This window comes from Oratosquilla oratoria, chromosome 35 (assembly GCF_046742065.1).
Source record: "Oratosquilla oratoria isolate Oo_2021 chromosome 35, ASM4674206v1, whole genome shotgun sequence".
NCBI lineage: Eukaryota > Metazoa > Arthropoda > Malacostraca > Stomatopoda > Squillidae > Oratosquilla > Oratosquilla oratoria.
Window position 1 is genome coordinate 9412618 of NC_134811.1, and position 24261 is coordinate 9436878.

At 40.0% G+C, this 24261-nt stretch overlaps 1 protein-coding gene across 4 annotated transcripts in view; it reads left to right on the plus strand.

The window, feature by feature from the left end:
• The window catches only part of LOC143018512 (uncharacterized), a 64414-nt gene that overhangs the window by 37960 nt on the left and 2193 nt on the right, over positions 1-24261 (plus strand). For 3 of the 4 annotated variants that reach the window (XM_076173914.1, XM_076173915.1, XM_076173916.1), the window contains 7 exons: positions 709-785; positions 5558-5750; positions 7730-7869; positions 12884-13081; positions 19470-19652; positions 23422-23556; positions 24130-24258. In XM_076173914.1, coding sequence (XP_076030029.1) covers positions 709-785; positions 5558-5750; positions 7730-7869; positions 12884-13081; positions 19470-19652; positions 23422-23556; positions 24130-24258 — 1055 coding nt within the window. The remainder of the gene's footprint in view (positions 1-708; positions 786-5557; positions 5751-7729; positions 7870-12883; positions 13082-19469; positions 19653-23421; positions 23557-24129; positions 24259-24261) is intronic. The other variant, XM_076173917.1, reaches the window with a different exon arrangement.

Genomic DNA, 24261 nt, shown 5'->3' on the forward strand with positions numbered 1-24261 from the left:
CCGTTTGGAACGTAACTAAAAGATAAGTTGAGGAGCGTCTGTATATATATATATATATATATATATATATATATATATATATATATATATATATATATATATACACGATATGGTTTAACATCACAAACTCCCCCCTATCGGAAGGATAGGACAGTGCCCCTCAGAGGGCTTTTGTAGTGTGGAATATAATGAACCATGCCCTTGGTTCAACTTCGCCAGTGGCAGGACTCGAACCGCCATTCCCTCGACCTTCGCCACAAGTAACGACGCCCTAACCCACTCAGCCACACACACACACGCACACACATGTATACATATATATTTATGTGTATATATGTATGTATACTGTTTATACTCTTATACTGCAAGTTTTTATGATGATTTTTTTAATCAAAAAAATATTGGGGTCATATTATACACAGGTAATGTTATTTGAATGTGTTAAAATATATATATATATATACATACAGTGAGACCTCTCATTAACGGACGTTAATTAGCTGTGTTTGCGGTGTTTTCGCTGTGTTTTCGGTGCTGTTGTTTAGTGCGTGCAATCACTATGCCACCCAAAAACCACTCCAAAACAGTGAAAACACCGCAAACACAGCTAATTAACGCCCGTTAATGAGAGGTCTCACTGTATGTATATATATATATCTATATATATTATTATTATATATATTGTAAATTCTATGTTGATTATTTCAGAAAGTCTGCAATGCGAAGTATACGATAAAATGAGTACGAGTGAAGTTCATAAACATATCAGAATGAAACTGTTTCAGGTTAGTTTGAACATGCTTATGATAAATAGTGTAAGTGTCTGTTGGTCAAATTGGTCTTTTGTTTTAAGAAGAGTGTGAATTTTCACATGGTGGCACTAAGACAGTAGAGATAATGAGGAGTTCCCCCTAGAAAGCACAGCCTTCACAGACTACATTACATACATATACCAATACCGTGTGACTGAGTGGTGTCAAATTGGACTCTACGGCAGCCCTGGCTGCCCTCAACCTGTGGGTGAGATTGCGGGTAAATTGAAGCAGGTGACCAAAATGATCCAAAATCCAAAAAATCTCAAAGGAATTTAGCTGAAAATCCGAATGTGAATGATTTGGTCCAAACTTGCCCCACAAAAAGAGAGTCGTACACAATGCACAGCAAGGTAGACATGAGCAGCCTGAGCCCAAGGGCGTGGCAGTAGCACCCCTCCAAAATTTGGCCTTTTCACCCAGTATTCATTTCAGGGCCTCTGGCACCAATACCGTTGGTATGAGTGGTGTCAAATTGGACTCCACGGCAGCCCTGGCTGCTCTCGACCTGTGGGTGAGATGGCGGGTAAATCGGAGCAGGTGACCAAAATGACCCAAAATCCCCAAAAAATTAAAATATGTCTTACCACAAAAATCTGATATACACAACCTATACCTGTCCTAAAGCCACACTGTTCCTCACCAATTGCTCCCTCTGTTTCTCTCCTAATCCTCTCAATCAAGACCCTCCCATAAGCCTTCCCAACTACACTTAACAAGCTAATCCCTTTGAGACTACATTACAATCAAGAAAAAAAAAAAAAACAGAACAGAAAAGTGGATAACACATATATACAAATGTATACAATTGTTCAACAAAATAAAAGAATCTAAAAAGTGACTCGCAAGCACTACAGTCAAGGTAATCACCATTCAAGTAGTAAAAATGTAACATAAATCAGGCTACATTTCACCTACCACATCACCACAACGGTATTGATTCAAACTCCAACCACTCAGTGGCCTAACAAACTTTGTATTAGATAAAGATCTCAGTGCACAGCACTGCATGGCTACACACACACACACACATTGAGATACGAAGACGGGACACACGAGCATAGCTCCCCTTCCCGTAAAATACAACTAGGTAAATACACACACGATCATCGGATTGAAGGCAAAGAATGGAACTCTGGGGGGGGGGGGACACAATTTTTGTAGATTTCAACAACGAGGGAGTACCTGTGTTGTATTAGTAGGAAAGGGGAAAGCTTGTGGTGTAGTGGGAAGGTGAAGAAAAAGGATATGGGAAGGGATTGTTGAGGAAAATGGAAAAAAAATGAGGAAGGGGATGAACGGGCCCCAGACGTCAGAAGGGGTGTAAACAAGAGATGTGCAGACGACACAGCTGAAAATGAACAAGTCGGTAAAGGCATTAGAATTAGAAATATTGATAAGAGCAGTGCAATAGAAAGTGGAGATAATTATTTCTATGGATTTAATGAGGGAGGAGATGACAACCTACCCCGATTAGCAAGTCTACAGGTAAAACTAACAAAAATAAATGAATCATGGGAGGTTAGGTTTAGCCAACTCACACTAATTACACAAAGAGTTGATAAATTGGAAGAACTAAAGAAGGAGAACCAAAATCTAAATAAAGAAATAGAAGAATTAAAAAGTTAAAAGAAGTAAAGGATGAGAATGAGAAATTAAAGAGGAATAATAAAGAGAATAAAGAGTCCATAGCAAAAAAGGTAAGTGGTTGGAAAAAAATTCAGGAGGATAATAAAATTGAATTTAGGGATATAGTGAAACAACAGATAAAGGAACACACTAAGGACACAATTATATTATTAAAGTGATGAGAGAGAATATAGTAAGAGACTTAGCAGATAAAAGGAAATTTATAATTATATTAGTAATGGAAGAGAAGCGTAATCCAAATAGGACTACAAGAGTAAGAGATGAGGAAGAAAAAGTAAACAAGGTATTAAAAGTATTTCAAGAAGATGAACAGGAAATAGGGAAAGAAATAGAAGAAATATATATAGGGAAATACAGTATAGACAAGACCAGACTAATTATTTTGATGCAGCAGGAAGGGACTTCTCCCTGTCTGAGGGGAGGGGGGTCACCACGTAAGTGAAGCAGCCCTGCTGCAGATGTGCTTTGTCTTGCTGCATTGTTTCTAACCTGGGCTCTGGGCAGGAGACAAGGACAACCCTCCATCTACAAGAAGCTAAGATGAGAGGAAAACAAGGCTGGTGGGTGGAATTGGGTGCGTGCCTTGACTTGGCTACTTCCCTCATAAGTGTGAAGAAGCCCTTTTATATAGATAGAATTGAGAGGATTAGGAGAGAAATTAGGGTGAAACAAACTGGGTTTACGAAAAGTAAAGGATGCATGGATCAAATTTTCTGATAAGGCAGATATGTGGGAAATTTTTGGCAAAAGGTAAGGATGTTCTTTGGGCTTTTATGAATCTGGGGAAGGTTTATGACTAGGTTGACAAGAAGGAATTGTCATATGTTTTGCAGATGGATAGAGAGAAAGGTGTGAGGGCTGTCAAAATCCTTTAAGTGAATAGTAGAGCTTGTGTTACAGTTGGGAATGGTGAAAATTGGTGGCTTGAGGTAAAGTTAGGACTGTGTCAAGATTATGTTATGTCACCATGGCTGTTTAATGTATACATGGATGGGGTAGCACAGGAGGTAAATCCGAGGGTGAAGGGCAGGGGATTGGAGATGATTAGAGTGGAGGGAAGTGAGAGGTGAGCCAGTTGTTTGCTGATGGCATTGCACTTGTGGTGGGTCAGAGGAGGGTCTAAGGCATTTAGTGATGAAGTTCAGGAAGGTATGTGGTTGGAGAAAGTTGAAAGTAAATGTGGGTAAAAGTAAAGTGATAAGATGGACAAGGGGTGAAGGTGGCAGCAAGTTGGAGATAAATTTTAAAGGAGAGAAGCCAGAGGAAGTGGCTAGTTTTAAGTATTTAGGGTCAGATGTAGCAGGTAATGGAAGAGTTGGAGATGAAGGTAAACTGTAGTGAGGGAAGCAAGTAAATGTCTTTTGGGGAAAGTAAAAGTGTTCTGAGAAATAGATATCTGGTGAGAAGACTGTATGAATGGTTGATTGTGTATATGACACAGTACAGGGCTGAGACTTAGAATGTAAGTGAGGCAGAAATAAGAAATGAAATGTGTGAGAAATATGGTGGGTGTTACAAGGATGGATAGAGTGAGAAATGAGTTGAAGAGGAAAGTGTTGGTGGAAAGGGAGCTGACAGATAGGACTGATGAAAGAGCACTTGTGTGGTTTGGGAAAATAAAAAGAATTAATAAAGATAGACTAGAAAAAGAGTGTGGAAGGCAATGATGGAATGAATTTGAGGGGGAGACTAAGAATGAGCTGTCTGTTGAGTAGGGAATGGAGAAGGCTAGAGATAGGTGCGAATAGAAAATGATTATGAATGGATGATAAGTTGATGCAGCCTAATGGGATTTCTCCTCATCTCTATTATGTGTGAGAGGACAAGTACAGAGGGTTACCATGTAAATGAAGCATTGGGGGTAAGCTAGCATCAGCTGTCCGTATCTGATGTAGATTGTTCTTGTTGTTCCCTAGAGTGTATGTTGTGTTGTTTGTGTGCGTGATTGTGTATAATGCAGTCTTCCATGATGTGTTGAATAGTATTGGGTGAAGGGTTACATCCTGAGCATTTGTCCACAATGTAGATATGCTTTGTCTTGCTGCATTGCACCCAGACAATGGGCAGGGGGCAGGAATGGCCTTTCATCCATTCATGGCCTCTCAACCACCCATTTACTACCCTATCCCGTGTATACTTGTGCTTGGTTTTCTTTTTAAACACTTCTTGCTATCAACTTTCTTCCAAACACATCTTAATAGCAACTCTCCACTATAATTCTTCCCTAGCACCCCAAACATCCCTACCACTCCATCTATTGGCTCATATCGTACTGTAGCATTAAGATCCCCCAAGTTCACTTCATTTAATGACCTCTTTATTAGGACTCTCACTGTCTACCCACACCATCTCATGACTTGAATTTTTTAGGAGAAACATATAAAGAGCAGGATCCCTTGTCTCATCACCCCCATTCCATTTTGTCACCTTTTACAATATGACTGGGAAACACCGTCGCAGAATTCTTCCCCACCTCTCCACCATAGGGGGATACCCCTCACTACAGGGGTATCCCACCACCACCATCACTGGGGAAGTATTCACCTTGGTCTTTGGATCACGTGTAGGACTCGTGATCGACAGCCATTTCCCTCCCGGAAGAGAGCTCAGAGCTCATATGACCAATCTATGGGTAATGCTATGACCTTACACGCGCACACACCCCCAACTCCCCGCCCACAAGAGTCAGAGTAACGACCTGAAGCGCAGCGATACCAAAATAATTTCGTCCCTGGGCAGGATTCAAACCAGGTACTGCTGCACCTCCATACTGGCAGTCCACTACTCTATCAACTGCGCCACCGAGTCGTGTAGTGATAACCTTATCAAAATCTTTCTTTTAATCCAGTCAGACAAGTCCATTCTTGGAGTAAATTAGTTACTTTTGAATGAAAGCTCAATGAATTGGAAACACATGATCTTCCTTGCTGAAGCCAGATTGGTTTTCCAAAAGTATTTTTTTTTTTCCTCTTGTAAATATTTTCACTAACTTTCTCATTATTTCACACATTTTTGCTACCACTGGTCATAAGTCAACAATTTAGTGTGTGTGCATAATAGATTTTATTTCCTTATACTGGTTCTTTCTATTTCAGCGTGAATATACACAGCGAAAGACTGTTAATGGATTGATTCAATACATGTTCCACCTGATGTGCTGTCTGGAGGAATCAGATGCTGAGCTACAACTCGCCACTTACCAGACTTTGATTTATATTCTGCAAAATAATTCCCATGACTTCCTGGATGCCCTTGGAGATGAATTAATATTTGTGTTGACAAATTATGGTTAGTATGTCATTGTTGTTATTTCTTAAAATAATTTGAATGTGATTGCCAGAGTGCACCAGATTCAGGGGTCATAGTGTATTGTAGGCCATCATAAGATTGAATTTTCTTTATGAATTTTAGAAATAACATTTAGAGATTAGAACTGTCTTAAATAAGGTTCAAAATTATTTCAACTTCACTGAACAAACTGATCCCTCTGAAACTCACATTTGTCTCTTGTTTCCTTTGTCAAGTGGTACTATACAACCACTAATCCAGTTCCTCCCAGCTTCCTTCATAGTCAACAATTCAATGAAATATTCTATCATTCTTTCCTTTACTACCTTTGCTTCCATTAACATCTGTCCATGTACACCCTTTGTCTTTTCCTCTCTACCTGATTTGCCCAACCTCATTCACTGCATTTCCTTCCAAAACATTTTTTATTCTTTTCAATTTTTTTCTGTCAAACTCCTACTCCATTTTACATGTGCCTCTTTGCCTCCCTCATGTTGTGTTGTGTGTCTCCTCATTCCTTCTTGTACCTCTTATGTGCTTCTCTAGTTTTGCTTTGCAACCAGTTCACATATGTTCACTTCTTTACTTCCACCACTGCCTTCACCTTTTCTTCTGTTCCTTCCTATCCTCTTCAACACACACAACATATTTGCACCTTTTGTCACTTTCCCCTTGAAACCTACTCATTCTTCTTCTCTTAGTTCCACTTTATCGCCTGCCACCTCCCACATTTCTCAGCCTCTCCTGGTATTCTTTTTCCTTTTCCTTCTCATTCAATTTGTTAAATCTCAGCACCTCTCAACATCCCATCCTTTTCCTCCACTCTTAATTTCCCTTCTACCAAAAAGAGATCTGACACTCCACAACACTCTCCCCTAAAAATATGAATGTCCAGAACTCTTCCAGTCCTTCCTTTGGATACTACATAGTCCATTGATGCCCTATCAACTATCCCACAACCACTTGTTTCCATGGATACTTATGTTTGCCTTCCTTCTTAAACACAATGTTTGCTATCATCAGCTCCCTTTCTAAACCTGTTTCCAACATCATTTCTTCACAATGATTTTTACCTGGCACCTGAAGTCTCTATTGCTGTGTGTGTATTTACCTAGTTGTATCTTACGGGAAGGGAGCTATGCTCGTGGTGTCCTGTCTTTGTATCTCACAGTGTCTAGTTTGCTCTTCAATTCATGTATAGTTTTTGTACACACTATTGTTTTATCCAGTTTTTCTTCTGATAGGTAATCATTTAGTTCTTTTAATCCTGAGGTTAATCTGTCTATATTAGTATAAACCACTTTTAATTTTCTACTATCTCCATCTTGTCTGTTCCTTTCATTTCTTTTTCTTGAATATGCCATTTTTCAGTCTCAAGTCATACTCTCCTATAGAACTTTTTTAAGCTGAGCTTATTAATGTCTTTTCTCTTTCTCTTTCCTCATCATTCATGTCTCTTTTTATCCATATACTTTTATAGTGTTCACTTCTTGCTAACTTTCCTGTTTTTGCTAATATTTCTTCCACTGCCTTTTGTGTGTATTTACCTAGTTGTATTTTATGGGACGAGAGCTATGCTTGTTGTGACCCGTTTTCGTATCTCTCCACATCCAATTTATTTTTGAACTCGTGTATAGTTCTGGCATTCACTGTTTCACTGTTTAGTTTGTTCCAGACATTGATCACTGTGTGTATTCTCACTTCCTTTCTCCACCAGCAACCATTCCCATCCTTTTCCTAATGCTAGCAGGTAACAAAAATCAATCAATCACTAATAAAGCACAGAAAGTAATCCAACGTGTCTTCCCAGAGAGATCTGTAGGAGTACCTCATGATTGGCTGCTGTGGGTCCATACATTGAAACTTGATGCAACAGTTATCATTATTATTGATAGTATTATTATTATTATTATGAATTGCAAAATGCTGAGACTTGTTTAAACAAAACTAAATAAATTAAAACTTTATTTTATTTTTAGGGGCAGAACCTCATATTATGTACAAGGATGAAAATTGCATTAAAGGGTACAATCCTGTCAGAAAAAGGTTACAATCAAGGAAGCAACAGATGGAAGAGCAAGAAACAATTCGCACAATTCCAAAAAGGAGTTTTAGTCTGGTACGTCATGATTTCTGTGTGTAGTTGTTGTGCACAAAATTATATGTACATCATTCATAGGGATCAGTCTATTAAGTGTAGTTGGTAAAGTGTATGAGAGAGTGGTGAGAGGATTAAGACTGGAACAGGAAATAATTGGGGAAGAGCAGTGTGAGTTTAGGAGAGGAAGAGGGTGAGTAATCAAACTTTTGCAGTAAAACAGATATAGGTGAAGTTTGACAAAGGATATATTTTAGGCTTTCATGGGTTTGGAGAAGGCATGTGATGGTTGGCAGAGGCATTATGGAATATTTTGAGGATGTACAGGATAGGGGAAAGTCTGGCAGTCAAAAGTTTTTACTTTAGTAGGGCTTGTCTGAGAGTCAGGAATGGAAACAATGAGGTGAAGGTAGGGCTGTGCCATGGTAGTGTAATTTCACCATTGTTCTTCATGGTGTGTATGGATGGAATGGTGAGGGTGGTTGATGCACAGTTGTTGGCTAGGGGTTTGCAGTTGGTGAGTACAACGAGTGGAGAAGAGTAGAGGTGAGCCACTTGTTTGTAAATGGTACTGCTCGTATCTGAGTCAGGATAGACTGAAGAAATTGGTGATAGTTTTGGAAAGTATGTAAGGGGAGAAGACTGAAAGTAAATGTTGATAAAAGTAAGAGGATGAGATTTACAAGGAGAGATCATAATGATGTGCTGGAGTAGAGTTCAAAGGGTGAGAGGCTAGGAATTGTTTCAAGTATTTGAGGTCACATGTGGCAGTGAATGAAGGATTAAGGGTGGGGGTGAATTATAATGTAATGGGAAGAATGAAAATTATGAGGTTGTATGATGAAGTGATTGTGCATAGGCTTTGAATTTGAATGAGGCAGAAAAGAAGAGTTTGAATGTGTGTGAGATGAATTGCTTGAGAAGTATGGTAGGTGTTACATGGATGGATAGGATGAGGAATGTGGTGGTGAGGCAGAAAACAAGAGTGGATAGGGTAGATAAGAGTGCTGAGATAGTTTGAACATATGGAAAGAATAAGTAAGGAAAGACTAGTAAAAACTATATTTTATTGATTTATTTTATTTATTATTATTACCCGTCTGGGGTATTGGCTGCTTGTTATCGTGGCAAAGTAGCATGCAGTTGATACTTTAGGGTCTATATGGGGCACCCCTATGGACCAGAGCCACACATCATTTTGTCTATGATAGAGGAAAACTCTGTTCATAGAGAAATGATGACACTTTTATACTACGACTGTCCCTCCGTTATGCTGTCCCCCAACCCCTTGCTGCTGTCCTGTACCATTTCTCTGAGTATTCTTTTTCTGTGGTGGGGGAAAAGAATACTGCCACTAAGTATTCCCACTTGGATCGTAAGAGGCGAGAAGAAAGGGACGGGGATTGGGACTAGGCATCCTTCTCCTTGTAGCCCCACAGGGGACATTTCCTAAACGAAAAAGTAAAGGCATAAGAGGGTCTGGAAGTTTTCAGACCAGCACCCTAAGGTTTGGGTCTTTTAATGTGCGTGGATGTGGTACAGATGAGAGTAAAAGGGAAGAGATAGGTAGTATGTTTGTGAGAAGAAAGATGGATGTGTTGGCTTTGAGTGAAACTAAGTTGAAAGGGAAGGGTGAGTGTAAGTTTGGGAGTGTAAGTGGGAGGTTATCAGGAGTGAAGAGAGGGCAAGGGAGGGAAGGGGTGGCTATTCTAGTAAGTGAAGAGATAGGTAAACGTGTAGTGGAGTGGAAGGAAGTTTCCTCAAGGATAATGTGGATGAAGGTGAAACTGGGAAAGGAGATGTGGGTCTTTGTAAGTGCATATGGGCCTGGCAGTGAGAAGAGTGTAGAAGAAAGGGAGGCCTTTTGGATAGATTTAAATGAGTGCATAGAGGATTTAGGAAGAAATGTCAATGTAATAGTACTGGGAGACCTTAACCCCATCCATACAGTGCCGCATACGTAGGCGGCATGAGGAGCAAGTGGATACGCGAGGCTGCCATATCGGCATCTTGATTATATTTATTGTAGTTGCCCCTGCGTAATGACATACTCTCTAAACTGTCTTCATCACATTTTCTATGGTTATCAAAATTCACGGGTGAAAGAGAGAACGATCAATATAAGCGGTGACTATATTTTATTATGCGAGTATTATTACGACACATCGTACGTCTGGCAGCTAATGCTGCCCGCGAGATTTTGGCCCGTACTGAAGAGGTTAATGCTAGGGTAGGAAAAGGTCCAATCAATGGAGTGGTTGGGAAATGTGGAGTTCCAGGAAAGAATCGTAGTGGAGAGTTGATGGTGGAAATGTGTCTAGAAAGAGAGTTGATGATAGCAAATACAGTGTTTCGGAAGAAAGTCAAGCATAAGTACACATGGGAGAGGGTGGTGGAGGGAAGGGTGGTAGGTAGAGCGCTAATAGATTATGTAGTGATAAATAGGATTATGATAGGAAGAGTTAAGGATGTACATGTGCTAAGGGGAGAGGGTGGGGGAATATCAGATCATTTTTTGGTGGAAGGTAAGTTGAGAGTGGAGGATAGATGGAGAAAGAGGAAAGGGACGAAAGGTAGGGAGGTTCTTAGAGTGAACTCTTTGAATGAAAAGGAAAAGGAGAAGGAGTACGAAAAGAAGCTGAAGGAGGAGTGGGAGGGAGTGAAGGAGGAATGGGGATGGTTCAAGGAGGGAGTCATAAAGTGTGCAAGGATGGTGTGTGGAACAAGAAGGACAGGGGGAAATAGAAGAAAGGGTAGTGAATGGTGGGATGAGGAAACAAAGAAGGTTGTAGAAGAGAAGAAGCGAGCTTTCACAGATTGGTTACAAAATAGGACGAGGGAGTCATATGAGAGGTACAATGAAAAGAAAAGAGAAGTAAAGCAAAAGGTAAATGAGGCAAAGAGGAGAGCAGATGTGAAATGGGGTAAGAGTATGACAGAAAATTTTGAAAGTAATAAAAAGATGTTTTGGAAAGAAATTAAGAGAGGAAGAGGAGGCGAATCAAGTAGAGAAGAAAAGGTAAAAGGTGCAGATGGAGAGATGATAATGGAAGAGAAGGCAGTAAAGGGAAGATGGGCAGAATATTTTAGGGAGTTGCTAAATGTGAAGGAGGATAGGGAGGGAAAGATAGTTGCAGTGGGAAATGCGAAGAAAATGAGAGTGATGAGTGAGGAGAATGGAGGAGAAATAAGGAAGGATGAGGTGAAGGCAGTTGTTAAGATGATGAAAGCAGGTAAGGCACCTGGTCTGGATGGATGCCATGCAGAATGTCTGAAAAAGGGAGGTACAGTGATGGTGGACTGGTTGGTGAGGTTATTTAATGTTTGCTGGAGAGAGGGTAGAGTGCCGGAGGACTGGAGGAGTGCCTGTATAGTTCCTCTTTACAAGGGAAAAGGGGACAAGTGTGAATATAGTAGTTTCAGTGGGATTAGCTTGTTAAGTGTAGTTGGGAAGGCTTATGGGAGGATCTTGATTGAGAGGATTAGGAGAGGAACAGAAGGAGTAATTGGTGAGGAACAGTGTGGATTTAGGACAGGTAGAGGTTGTGTAGATCAGATCTTTATGGTAAGACAGATATGTGAGAAAGCTATAGGAAAGGGGAAGGATGTTTTTTGGGCTTTTATGGATCTGGAAAAGGCTTATGAAAGGGTAGACAGAATGGCACTGTGGGAGGTTATGCAGATATATGGGATAGGAGGAAAGCTTCTGGGAGCTGTCAAGAGTTTTTATGAGAGTAGTAGAGCTTGTGTCAGGATTGGAAATGGAGAGAGTGAGTGGTTCGAGGTAAAGGTGGGACTTCGTCAAGGATGCGTTATGTCGCCCTGGCTGTTCAACTTATACATGGATGGGGTGGTGTGAGAGGTAAATGCAAGGGTAGTGGGTCAGGGATTGGAGATGGTTAAAGAAAATGGAGAAAAGTGGGAGGTGAGCCAGCTGTTGTTTGCTGACGACACTGCGCTTGTGGCAGGATCGGAGGAGGGACTGAGGAAGTTGGTGACAGAGTTTGGGAGAGTATGTGATAGAAGAAAGATAAAGATAAATGTGGGTAAAAGTAAGGTGATGAGATGTACAAGGGGTGAAAGTGGCAGTAGACTGGAAGTGAGCATTAAGGGAGAGCGACTGGAGGAAGTGGATAGTTTTAGATACTTGGGTGCAAATGTGTCAGGAAAAGGTGGAGGTAGAATGTAGATTGAGAGAAGCAAGTAAATGCCTTGGTGGATTGAAGAGTGTAATGTGGAATAGACATTTGGGAATGGATGCTAAGAGGAGACTGTATGAAGGAGTGATTGTGCCCTGTCTTCTCCTTTTATGCATGGGGGGATGGAGAGGGAGGGGGTCGCTGATTTAATGAAGTGGCCTTGCTGTGGATGTGCTGTGTCTTGCGACACTGCTTCTGACCCAGGGCAGTGGACAAGATGCAGGGATGACCTATCATCCAGGAGGTGCCAAGATAAGAGGGTGGAGGAGAGTGGAGTGTGATGGGGATGTAATGGGTGGGAGTGGTTTTTATGCCTTTGTTTTTTGGCTACTTCCCTTATAAGGGGGAAAAAAGCCTTTGGTATATGTATGTATGTAGTTGTAGCTGAGTGACCCCCATATTCTGTGAAATGGCTTGATCATATTTTCTGTGATTATTAATATTCAGAGTGAAAGAGAATGAGTAATACAGCTGTAACTTTATATTTTATAATGCAAGTATTGTGATGCATCATCGTACATCACGCAGTTGATGCTGCCTGCAAGAATTTGACTCATATTAAAGAGGTTAATGGAGGTACCCAAGACACACCATCCAACACCTGTTTGTTTTCCTTTTTATCATACCTTCCTGTATATAGATATATACAATGTAAATATTAAACAGGAAGGAGTGAAATGGGCAAGGATGCCCCTCTCCTATGGCTATCCACCTTGCTTTATATATAATAGCATGCAGGAAAAGACAGGTGTTACTTAATGCAAAAGTGACTGGCAGAAACCAATAATCTAATGTGCTGTGCCTTTACCTAGTCTAATTACTATATGTGTCCTCAGATGCTGCAGACGATATCTGTTGTGCTACAAGGTGCAAGTGGACCACCAGAATGTTTGGAGGACTTGAGCATTATTGTGGCAAACATGCTTGCACTAAGCATGGACCCCTATGTTTTTCAAATGAGCCAAGTTTCCCTTTACATTATGGCCTGTGTTGGACATGCACTTGAACTGATACCTAGATCACCTTTTGTAAAGGTAGGTTTGTATTTTCTCTTACTACAAAGTTATTGTATTGAATCCTTTTGGTAAGATCACATATATTCATCTAAAATGCATAGACTCAAATGCAATAAAGGATGTGATTGGTACTTAATTACTCCTGGATGGACAATGAAATTCCAGTAATTTGGGAAAAAAACAGTATCCTACAGACCACCCTCAGTACTATTTGCTATATCTTAACTGATAGATTGTTAGCAGAAAGAAACATAACTAAACTACACACCTCTTGCAAATCAACCTTGATTTGAAGAGGACAACTCAACCAGTATGGTGCTTACTAACATTATCCAGCAAGTGTTGGGTGGATTCAACAAACAGAACCAGAAAGAACAGTTAAGGTAGCAGTAGACATAAACAATTCATTTGATATTTCCCAGGCACATGCTGTCCCCCCATAAAAAAGAATAATAATGATAAAAAAAAAAAAATCATAAAGACATGATCCACAGAAATGGAAAAAAAAAAATCATAAAGATAGACATTCACTAGGACAGTAATATAACAGACAAAGAAAAAAAGAAGAAAAAATTATAGACATCCACAGCAATAACAAGAAATGGCTAAGATACATTTTAGCTGGCAGAAATGCTATTTGTCTATATATCAAGATCTTTTTCCCCTTATAAGGGAGGTAGACAAGTCAAAGGCATGTACCTACTCCCACCCATTCCACTCCCCTCCACCACCCTTTCCTCCCTCTCATCTTAGCTCCTCATGGTTGACAGGTCATCCATGTATCCTGCCCACTGTCCTGGGTCAGAAGCAATGCTGCAAGACACAGCACATCCACAGCAAGGCCACTTCACTTAATCGGCGACCATCCCTTTCTGTCCCTTCATGCAGAAAAAGAGAAGATGGAGAAATCCCTTCAGGTTGCATCAAAATATCCTTTACACACACACACATTCCTTAACCCCCCATCCCCTACTCACTCCCTTCTTTGCATCACATTATCATCTATACATAGCCATTCTCCATTCATCCCTATCTGCCTTCTTCCTTTCTTGCTCAATGCCCCTTTTACCTCATCCATCCATCTCATCCTCAGTCATCCCCTCATATTCACTCCACCCACTTCGGCCTTCCACCTGATTTTACTAATCTTTCTTCACTCATTCTTTCAATATGTGTAAACCATCCCAATACTCTTTCATGAGCCCTATCTGGCATCTCTTTTTCCACCCCTGCTCTCCTCTTCACCTCATTTCCCATTCTATTCAACCTTGTAACCCCTATCATACTTCTCAGACATTTCATCTCAAACACATTCAAATTTTTCCTTTCTGCCTCACTTAAACTCCATGTCTCCACCCCATACACAATCATCCCATCATATAATCTCTTCTGTGTATCCATTCCCAAATGCCTATTTCTCATTACACTTTTTGATAAGTTACTTACTTCTCTCAATCTATAGTTTACCTCCACTCCTTCCTTTCCAGCCACATGTGACTCCAAGTATCTAAAGCTATCCACTTCCTCCAGCCAGACTTGCCTCCAAATTGCTGCCATCCTCTCCCCTTGTACATCTCACCTTTTACCCATGTTTACCTTCAACTTTTTCCTATTGCATACCTTCCCAAACTCCATCACTAACTCCCATACTTCCTCTTCTGACCTTGCCACAAACGCAGTGTCATCAGCAAACAACAACCCACTTTTCTCCATTTTCTTTAACCATCTTCAATCCCATGCTCATTACCCTCACATTTACCCCCTGTACCACTCCATCCATGTACACATTGAACAGCCCTGGCAACATGACACATCCCTGATGGAGTTCCACCTTTACCTCAAACCACTCACTTGCTCCATTTCTAACTATAACACAGGTTCTACTACTCATGTAAAAACTCTTGACTGCCCTTAACAGCTTTCCCCCAATCCCATATACACTGTATCTGCAAAACTTCCCACAGTACCTTCCTCTCCACCCTGTCATAAACCATTTCCAAATCCATAAATGCCCCAAAAATATACTTTCCGATTGCTAAATCTTTCTCACATACCAGTCTTACCACAAATATCTGATCCATGCAACCCTTACCTTTCCTAAACCAACACTGTTCCTCACCAATTACTCCCTCTGTTCATCTCCAAATCCTCTCAATTAAAACCTTCCCATAAGCCATCCTAACTACACTCAACCAATTGATCCCTATAAAACTACTACACTCACATTTGTCCCCTTTTCCCTTGTAAAGTGGAACTATACAGGAACTCCTCCAGTCCTCTGGAACTCTACCCTCCCTTAGACACACATTAAACAACCTCACTAGCCAGTCCACTATTACTGCACCTCCCTTCTTCAGATACTACATGACATCCGTCTTGTACCTCATCTTTTCCTATTTTCCTCCATTTTCCTCACCCATCACTATCATTTTCTTAGTGCCTCCTACTGCTACCACCAATCCTTTCCTATCCACCTCCACATTTAGCAATCTCTAAAATACTCTGCTTATCTTACCCTTACTGCCTCGTTTTCTGTTATCATCCATCCATCTGCACCTTTTACCTTTTCTTCTCTTCTTAATTCGCCTCCCCTTCCTCTCTTAATTTCATTCTAAAGCATTTTTTATTACTTTAAAAAATTTCTGTCATATTCCTCCCCATTTTACATATGCCCTCCTTTTCACCTCTTTTAGCATATGTTGTGTTTCTCTCTCTCTCTTTCTCACTCTCTTTTTTTTTCTCACCACTCCTACATCTTCTCTATCCTTCACCACTTCCCACACCTCTCTCAGCTTCTACTTGTACTCCTCCTCCCTTTCCTCCTCATTTTAACAGTTCATTCTAAGCACCTCCCTACCTTCTGTCCTTTTCCTCTCTCTCCATCTATCCTTCACTCTCAACATACCTTCCACTAAAAAAATTATCTGTTATTACCCCACTCTGAAAAATTTTTGTGTATGTGAGAAAATTTTTAAAGATAGATAAAGCATCTTGAATATTAATCCTTTATTACAAGCCTGCTAAGTTTTTACTCGATAGTGACTGATGTGCTGCATTAACCACTTCAATACGGGACTTAAATCTCGCGGGCAGCAGCCAATGCCAGCCGTACGACGTAACGAAATAATATTCGCATCATAAAATATAGTCGCCGCTTATATCGATCGTTCTCTCTTTCACCCGCGAATTTTGAAAACCACAGAGAATGGGATTAAGGGCGCATTTGGGAGAATGTAAAAACACAGGGGCGACTACAATAAATATAATCAAGACGCCGATATGGCAGCGTCGCGAATCCACTTGCTCCTCATGACGCCTACGTGTGCGGCACCGTATGGAAGGGGTTAAAGAGAGATGGATGGACTGTGCATATCTGGATTTAGAGAAAGCTTTTGACAAAATGCCACATAAGAGATTGATATGGAAATTAGAAAACCTAGGAGGCTTAGCAGAAACATAATAGAATGGATAAGAAGTTTCTAAAAAGATAGATTTGTGACAACAGTAGTACATACATACATGCATATACCAACAGCTTTTTCCCCCCTACAAGGGAGGTAGGCAAAGTCAAAGGCATAAATCCTCTTCCACCCATTTCATCCCCACATACTCCACTCCCATTCACCACCTCTCCCTCCCTCTTTTCTTGGCTCCTCCTGGATGACGGGTCATCCCTACATCTCGCCCACTGTCAAAACCAATGGAGCAGGACACAGCACATCCACAGCAAGGCCACTTCATTTAATCGGTGATACCCCATCTCTGTCCCCTCATGCAGAAAAAGAGAAAATGGGGAGAAATCCCTTCAGGCTCCATCGAAGTATCATTCACACATACTCCTTAGCCCTCCTCCCATCCCCCACCCACTCCCTTCCATGAATCACAGCATCATCTATACACAACTATTCTCCACTTACACATATCTTCTGTTTTCTCCCTTCCTTCCTCAGCAGACATTCCCCTCTTTCCCAATGCCCCTTTTTCTCCATCTTTCCATCTCATCCTTGGTCACCCCCTTATGTTCACTCCCTCCACCTCTGCCTTCCACACCTCTTTTACTAATCTTTCTTCACTCATGCTTTCCATGTGTTCAAGCCATGCCAATAACAGTAGTGGGAGATAAAAAGTCAGAATGGAGTAAAGTAACCAGAGATGTACTATGGGGCTTAGTTTCGGCTCCTGTAATTTTCCTTGTATTTCTTAATGACATGACAAAAGGAATGAATAGCCATGCATAATTATTTGCTGATGATACATGAAGAATGTAAGAAATGAGGAGGATTGTATAATGTTGCAAAGGGACCTGGATAATGTAAATTAGTGGAGTCGGGAGTGTCATATTGATTTTAACACAAAGAAATGCAAAAGTACAAAATGAGAAATGAATTAATAACAAAATTGCAGGAGGAAAAGAACCTAGGTATCGTAATCAAAGACAACTTATAACCTGAAACATATGTGAGGAAAATAACAGGTAAGATCTCTTATCTGTTCGTAGATAAAAGGCTTGCAGTCTGCCCCATGTTGGGCAGCCAAATGTTAGGCTCGTTGATGGCAAACTCTAATGGAGAGATAGTTTGTTTTATTTAGCAATGAATGTTGGGTGCCAATGGGAGGTGGGGGATGATGCGACTGCGAGGGAGGTGACAACTGTGTTTCAAGATGCGTCCCCAGGCAATCTGCTTGCAAGGAAGCAAGGGGGGTGAGAAAGCAGAATCAGGAAGCCAGGCTCACATATGATACTCTGAGGTGATCTGGTTGCTGGGGAGGTGATAAAGCAAGGAGCAGTGAGCTAGACTCACTTATGATGCTCCAAGGCAATTTCTTTACAGGTGAGGTGAGAAAGCAAGGAGCAGCGAGCCATCCTCATGTATGATGCTCTGAGGTGATCTGAATCTTCAGTGTTGGTCCATCCTTTATATACACAGGCAGGTCATGATCCATGCTCCTAATTGGCTTGGGGTCAAGTGTGAGGCGAGGGAAATCAGATGTGAAAACGTTCTCAGGCCACTGACTCACGTAGATAGTGGGTATGAGGTGGGTATCACATGTGAATTCCATCAAAAGGGGTTTGTGGTGCCTCACGTGGCAGATCCTTGGCACTGATTAATTAGTCATCCAGCTGGCCCCATGAGCGATTCCCTTGGGAGGCCTTGGAGGACAAATGTGGGCAGAGAAGAGGTGAGGACCAGGAGTCAGGATTACTCCTAACAGAGTACTATTTTACCACATGGATGAGGACATGATGAAGAAAATCAGTGAAAGCTTGATAAGGCTCAGATTGACAAGAAGTTGTAGCAAAAACAAAACTGAAAAAAAAAAAAAATTATTTAAAAAATGTATGGAAGTATAACTTTCCACTCATAAATGTAGACTTATGGAATAAGTAACATGAAAATATAACCTAAGCTAGCACTCTAAAATAATTCAAGGCAAGATTTGACAAATGGAGGAAAGGAGATAGACCCCATGAGCATTACTACAATTTTGTATACTACAATTAGATAAATACATGTGCACACCGATAAGGTCAAGACTGGAGTACACAACAACACTGGTCACCCAGTACCAAAAAGAATATAAGGAAAATTGAAAGAATCCAAAGAGCAACAATGAAGATGGCCCTCACACTTTCAGAACTGTCATACGAAGAGAGATTGTCAAAACTAGAGTTACAGACCCAGGAACAAATAAGAGAAAGAGGAGACTTGTTGACTATCTATAGAATAATGAGAGGTATGGAAGTCCTTGATAGAGAGGACTTACTAAATTGGGATACGAGAAATACAAAGGGACATGGGAGGAAGCTCAAAAAGGACAGTTATAGTAGAGACCTTGTTATAGGGGTGGCCATTGAAACACTTGAGTAAATAAATAAGTAATTTTACAGCACTACAAGAACAAGCATGCGGCCAGTTTGGAGGCAGAACCAAGACTGCCTGCTTGGGGAATGGTAAGCTTAGCTTGGGCACGCTAAGCCAGATGGGATATCTCAAATGATCAAGCACAATACATGGTTCCCATTTATAGGCATATTTACAAAATACAAATAATATATAGAATAACAATAATGTACAATACACAATACTTGTACAATGCTGCATGTAATCACAACATGTACACAATGGTATCATACCATTACAACTTGAAAAAGAACAGCTTTCCCCAGTGGTGGATGTATAGAACAAACCGGACAAAAAGATAGTGTGTGCAAAAATCATACACAAATTTAAGAACAATTTAGACACTGTGAGATACAGAGATGGGACACCATGAGCATAGCTCCCCTTCCCGTAAGGTACAATTTTGTAAATACACACACACACACCACACACACACACGTTAATGTTGAGTTATATGATTAAATTTTTATCACAGCTCTTTCATTTGATTGTAACATTTGCAGGTGATGCACTTCCTTATACATGATGTGTACAATGAAGAGGATGAAATGTACCACAATATTGCATACATAAGCCTACATTCACCGCAGACAGAGAAGGGACATAAATTGTTTGCATCATTATCATATGTAGCACTACAGCATTTGCTTGATCTTCCGAAGTTAGATGTCATGGATATTATTGAGGTAATAGAAGTTTGGTCACTATTTTCTTTTGAAATAGAAAACAAGATATTTTTATATGATTATTATCTAATTCCCTAATTGTATCACTAAATTATAATGTACTGGAAAGGAGGTATGGTTCTGTTGTCCTTTCTCTTTGTTTCTATACATCAGACTTAGCTGTACATTTGTTTTTTGTTTTAGATTGAATTATTCACTTTTAGGCTGTTCCACAAACTGATGTTTCTATATGGATTTTTTCTTTTCTTTCTTTTTCTTTCTTCATGCATGTAGTCAAAACTAGAGTTCTTCTTTATCATTTTTATCCACCCCTTTCATTGATCTAAACACTGCAATCATAACATCTCCACTTCTCTTTCTCTCCCTCTTTCTCTTTCTCCTCTCTTGCTCTCTCCCCCTTCTCTTTCTCTCTCTTTTTCTCCTCTCTTGCTCTCTGTCTTTCTCTCTCTCCTTCTCTGTATATCTATCTTCTCTCTCTCTCTCCTCCCCTCTTTCTCTCTTTACTCTTTCTCTCCTGTATCTCTTAATCCTCTCTCTTTCTCTTGGGTATCTCTCAATCCTGTCTCTCCTGTATCTCTTTTATCTCAATCTCTATCTCTCTCATGTTCTTCTCTCCCTCCCTCCTCTATCTTTCTCCCTCTTTCTCTCTTCACTCTCCACTTTATCTCTCATTCTCCACTCTCTCTCTCTCTCTCTCTCTCTCTCTCTCTCTCTCTCTCTCTCTCTCTCTCTCTCTCTCTCTCTCTCTCTCTCTCTCTCTCTCTCTCTCTCTCTCTCTCTCTCTCTCTCTCTCTCTCTCTCTCTCTCTCTCTCTCTCTCTCTCTCTCTCTCTCTCTCTCTCTCTCTCTCTCTCTCTTTTAAAGGATGTTAAATGCAGTCAAGAGTTTTTATGAGAGTAGTAGAGCCTACATTAGGATTGGAAATTGAGTGAGTACATGGTTTGAGGTAAAAGTGGATCTGTGTCAGGGATGTGTCATGTCTCCATGGCTGTTCACTGTGTACATGGATGGGGTGGTATGGAAGGTAAATGTGAGGATAATGGGCAGGAGATTGGACATAATTAGAGATAGTGGAGAGAAGTGGGAAGTCAGCCAGTTGTTGTTTGTGAATGACACTGCGCTTGTGGCAGGGTCATAGGGGTGATTAAGGCAATTCGTGACAGAGTTTAGGAAGTTATTTTGTAGGGAAAAGATGATGAGATGTACAACAGGAGAGGATGGCAGCAAGTTGGACGTCTTAAAGGAGAGAGGCTAGAGGAAGTGGATAGTTTTAAGTATTTGGGGTCACACATGGCAGGATATTGAAGACTGGGAGTGGAGGTGAACTGTAGATTGAGAGAGTAAGTAAATAACCTGGGGGATTGAAAAGTATCATGAGAAATAGGCATCTGGGAATAGATGTGAAGAAAAGATTATATGAAGTAATGGATACTTGGAGTTTTGAGTGAAGCTGAAAGGAGTTTAAGTGTGTTTGAGATGAAGTGTCCGAGCAGTATGATAGGGGTTACAAGTGTTGAATAGAGTGAGGAATAAGGAAGTGAGGAGGAGAGGGGGTGGAAAGGGAGCTGGCAGATAGGACTAATGAAAGATTATTGGGATGGTTTGGACACATGGAATGAATAAATGAAGAGAGAGTAGCAAAAGAGGCATGGAAGACAGAAGCAGATGGAGTGAACTTGAGGGGAGAATTGAGGATTAAATGGATGGATGGGGTGAAAGGGGCTAAGCAGGAGGAAAATGTCTTTTGAGTAGATAAGGGAGAAGGCAGGGAATAGGGGTGAGTGGAGGATGGTGGTGTATGCATGATGTTTTGTCATAGCTCATAGGGATTTAATTTCTCCTCATCTTCTCTATTTACCACATGAGGAGACAAGGAGGGAAGGTGATCACATAAATGAAATTACCCTACTGTGGATATCCTGAGTCTTGCTGCATTGCTTCTGATCCAGGCAGTGGGCAGGAGACCGGGATGACCCTTCATCCATGAGGAGCTAAGATAAGAGGGAAACAAGAGTAGTGGATGGGAATGAAATGGGTGCAAGTGGGTGCATACTTTACTTTGGCTACCTCCCATGTAAATTGGAAGAATCCCATGGTATATAGACAGGTTGGCAGATATATTTGTGGGTGGTATTTAGATATTTAAAGTATTGAATGATGTTTTCTTTAATTCTGTGATCATTATTTCCACTGTATTGTCTATAAATGATTGTTTAGTTTCTTTAGGTTTGTTTTATGGTATGTTCTTGTGTATAAGTATTGTGTCCACCCTTATGTTGTGTTTTGTCCTCTGTGGTGTAGTCTGTGAAGGCTGGTACTGATCTGTGGTGAGAATTGAATTTAATGTATGTGTATTATTATGTTTGTGTAGGAATTACTGCAGCTCTACATGTTTATATATGATTCCATTAATGTTTGTCGGTATGTTTAGCTGAGTGCTGAAGTAATAGTAATTGGTTGACTAAAAGATATTTATATATGTATATATATATATATATATATATATATATATATAAACATATATATATATAAACATAAACATATATATATATACATAAACATATATATACACAGGTACTCCTCGTTTAACAACCTACTCGGTTAACGACAACTCGGAGTAACGTGGGCTTTATGACGTCGTTTAACGTAAATCTCCCGAAGTTACGACGTCGTGTACGATAATTAAGTTGGCTGAGGCAAATTTGTATGATGTTGTAAATGAACTTGTACGGTGGATATTAGCTGTGAGGTAAAGTGTTCTGAAGCTTAGGTCTACATTACCATCCTGCAAGCTGCAAAAACTACCTGGGGTACAGTGTATACCGGTAGTGGTAAATTTTTAGTTTCGACCATGGGCGCAATATAACAATAGAAAATTAATTATTAATTTTGTAAATTATAACGTATCAACGTAATATGCAATTTTGTGAGCGGAAATGAAAAAAAAATGCTAAAACAGATTTCGTAAGTAACGAAGTCATGTCGGACGAATGGTACACCATGTTTGTTATGATAGATGCCGATGTCGAAGAAATGAAAGGATGATAAATTAATTCGTCTAACCTAAACTAAACTAACCTAACCTGTGTTTAATAAATCACTACCTGCAAATTAAATGTCATCCGGCTCGTCCTCGTTGTCGTCGTCGTGAGAGACGTTGGCAGACGACAAGATGGCGTCCCGAGCCTATGCTACCGACTTTGTTCATTAGCATATTTTCTTGTAGCAAGGTATTTTTTACTTTCATTTCCGCCCACAAAATTGCATATTACGTTGATACATTTTAATTTACAAAATTAATAGTTAATTTTTATTGCTATATTGCGCCCATGGTCAAAACTAAAAAAATACCCCGGTATTCAATATGGAATGTCAGCATACGCGGATTTGGTCATATACGGTAATTTTAGGAACCTAACCACCGTAAATAAACAGTAAATAAAGCTTTAATGTACTGTATAAAAGAGGGAAAATACATGAAAATATACATGTATTGCTGGACATTGTACATACAGTACATGTATGTATATGTATACACTTTCGCTTAACGACCAATTCAGTTAACGACGGCGCGCTGGTCCCAATTGTCGTCATTAAACGAGGAGTACCTGTATATATATATATATATATATATATATATATATATATATACAGTATATATATATATATATATATATATATATATAGTATATACAGTATATATATATATATATATATATATATATATATATATACAGTATATATTTATTTATTTATTTCTCTCTCCTCAGGTAGTAGAGTTAAAAGATCTACTTTGCAAAAATAGAAGGTTCATAGAAGAGAAATTTAGTTTCTATCAACTTCATTCCTTCATACAACTGATGGTGTGTTGTGTTGGCCATGGGCCTCTCTGCCCAGCAGAAAGGGTAAGTTTAAGTGTTACTCTGCATTAGTCTGATCTCTTCCTGTGAAGGTACACCCTTTACCTGAAGAAAGTTCAGTATGTTATTAGGTTAATGGAATTAAACAAATAATTCCGACAGTTGTCCCCAGACTCAAACCCAAGACTTGCACATGGCAGGTCATCGCTCTTCCAACTACGCTACTGAGACTATAAGATTCTTCAACCTCGGGGTTAACCTAGTCTCGGTAGCATAGTTGGAAGAGCGATGACCTGCCACGTGCAAGTCTCGGGTTCAAGTCTGGAGACAACTGTTGGAATTATTTGATTGACATCATCGCCATTGGCGATTGTATTCAATTAATGGAATTAATTGAGATTGACTTAATCCCTCCAGTTTGAGGGCTGCTGCTTACATTAATTGAATCAGTGGGCAGTAGTCAAAACTAAATCTAAGATACCTCTTCAGTTCAAAGGATAAATTAATCACTTTCTTTCCTAAGCATTCAGTAGAAACATGTCTAGTTTGATGAGAAGCATAATCTATATGTCTTATTCACTTTGAGGTCTCACACTATTTCTTGCAATCCCTTACCAGCAATGTTTAAGAAAGGTACAAGAAATGGTGACAGAAATTACAAGCAGTTGTCGCTTCAGGGAAGAACCTCCAGCAACACGTCTTCGTGCTTTTGTTAAACAAATTGTGTCAAAGTGGACATACATATCTGTA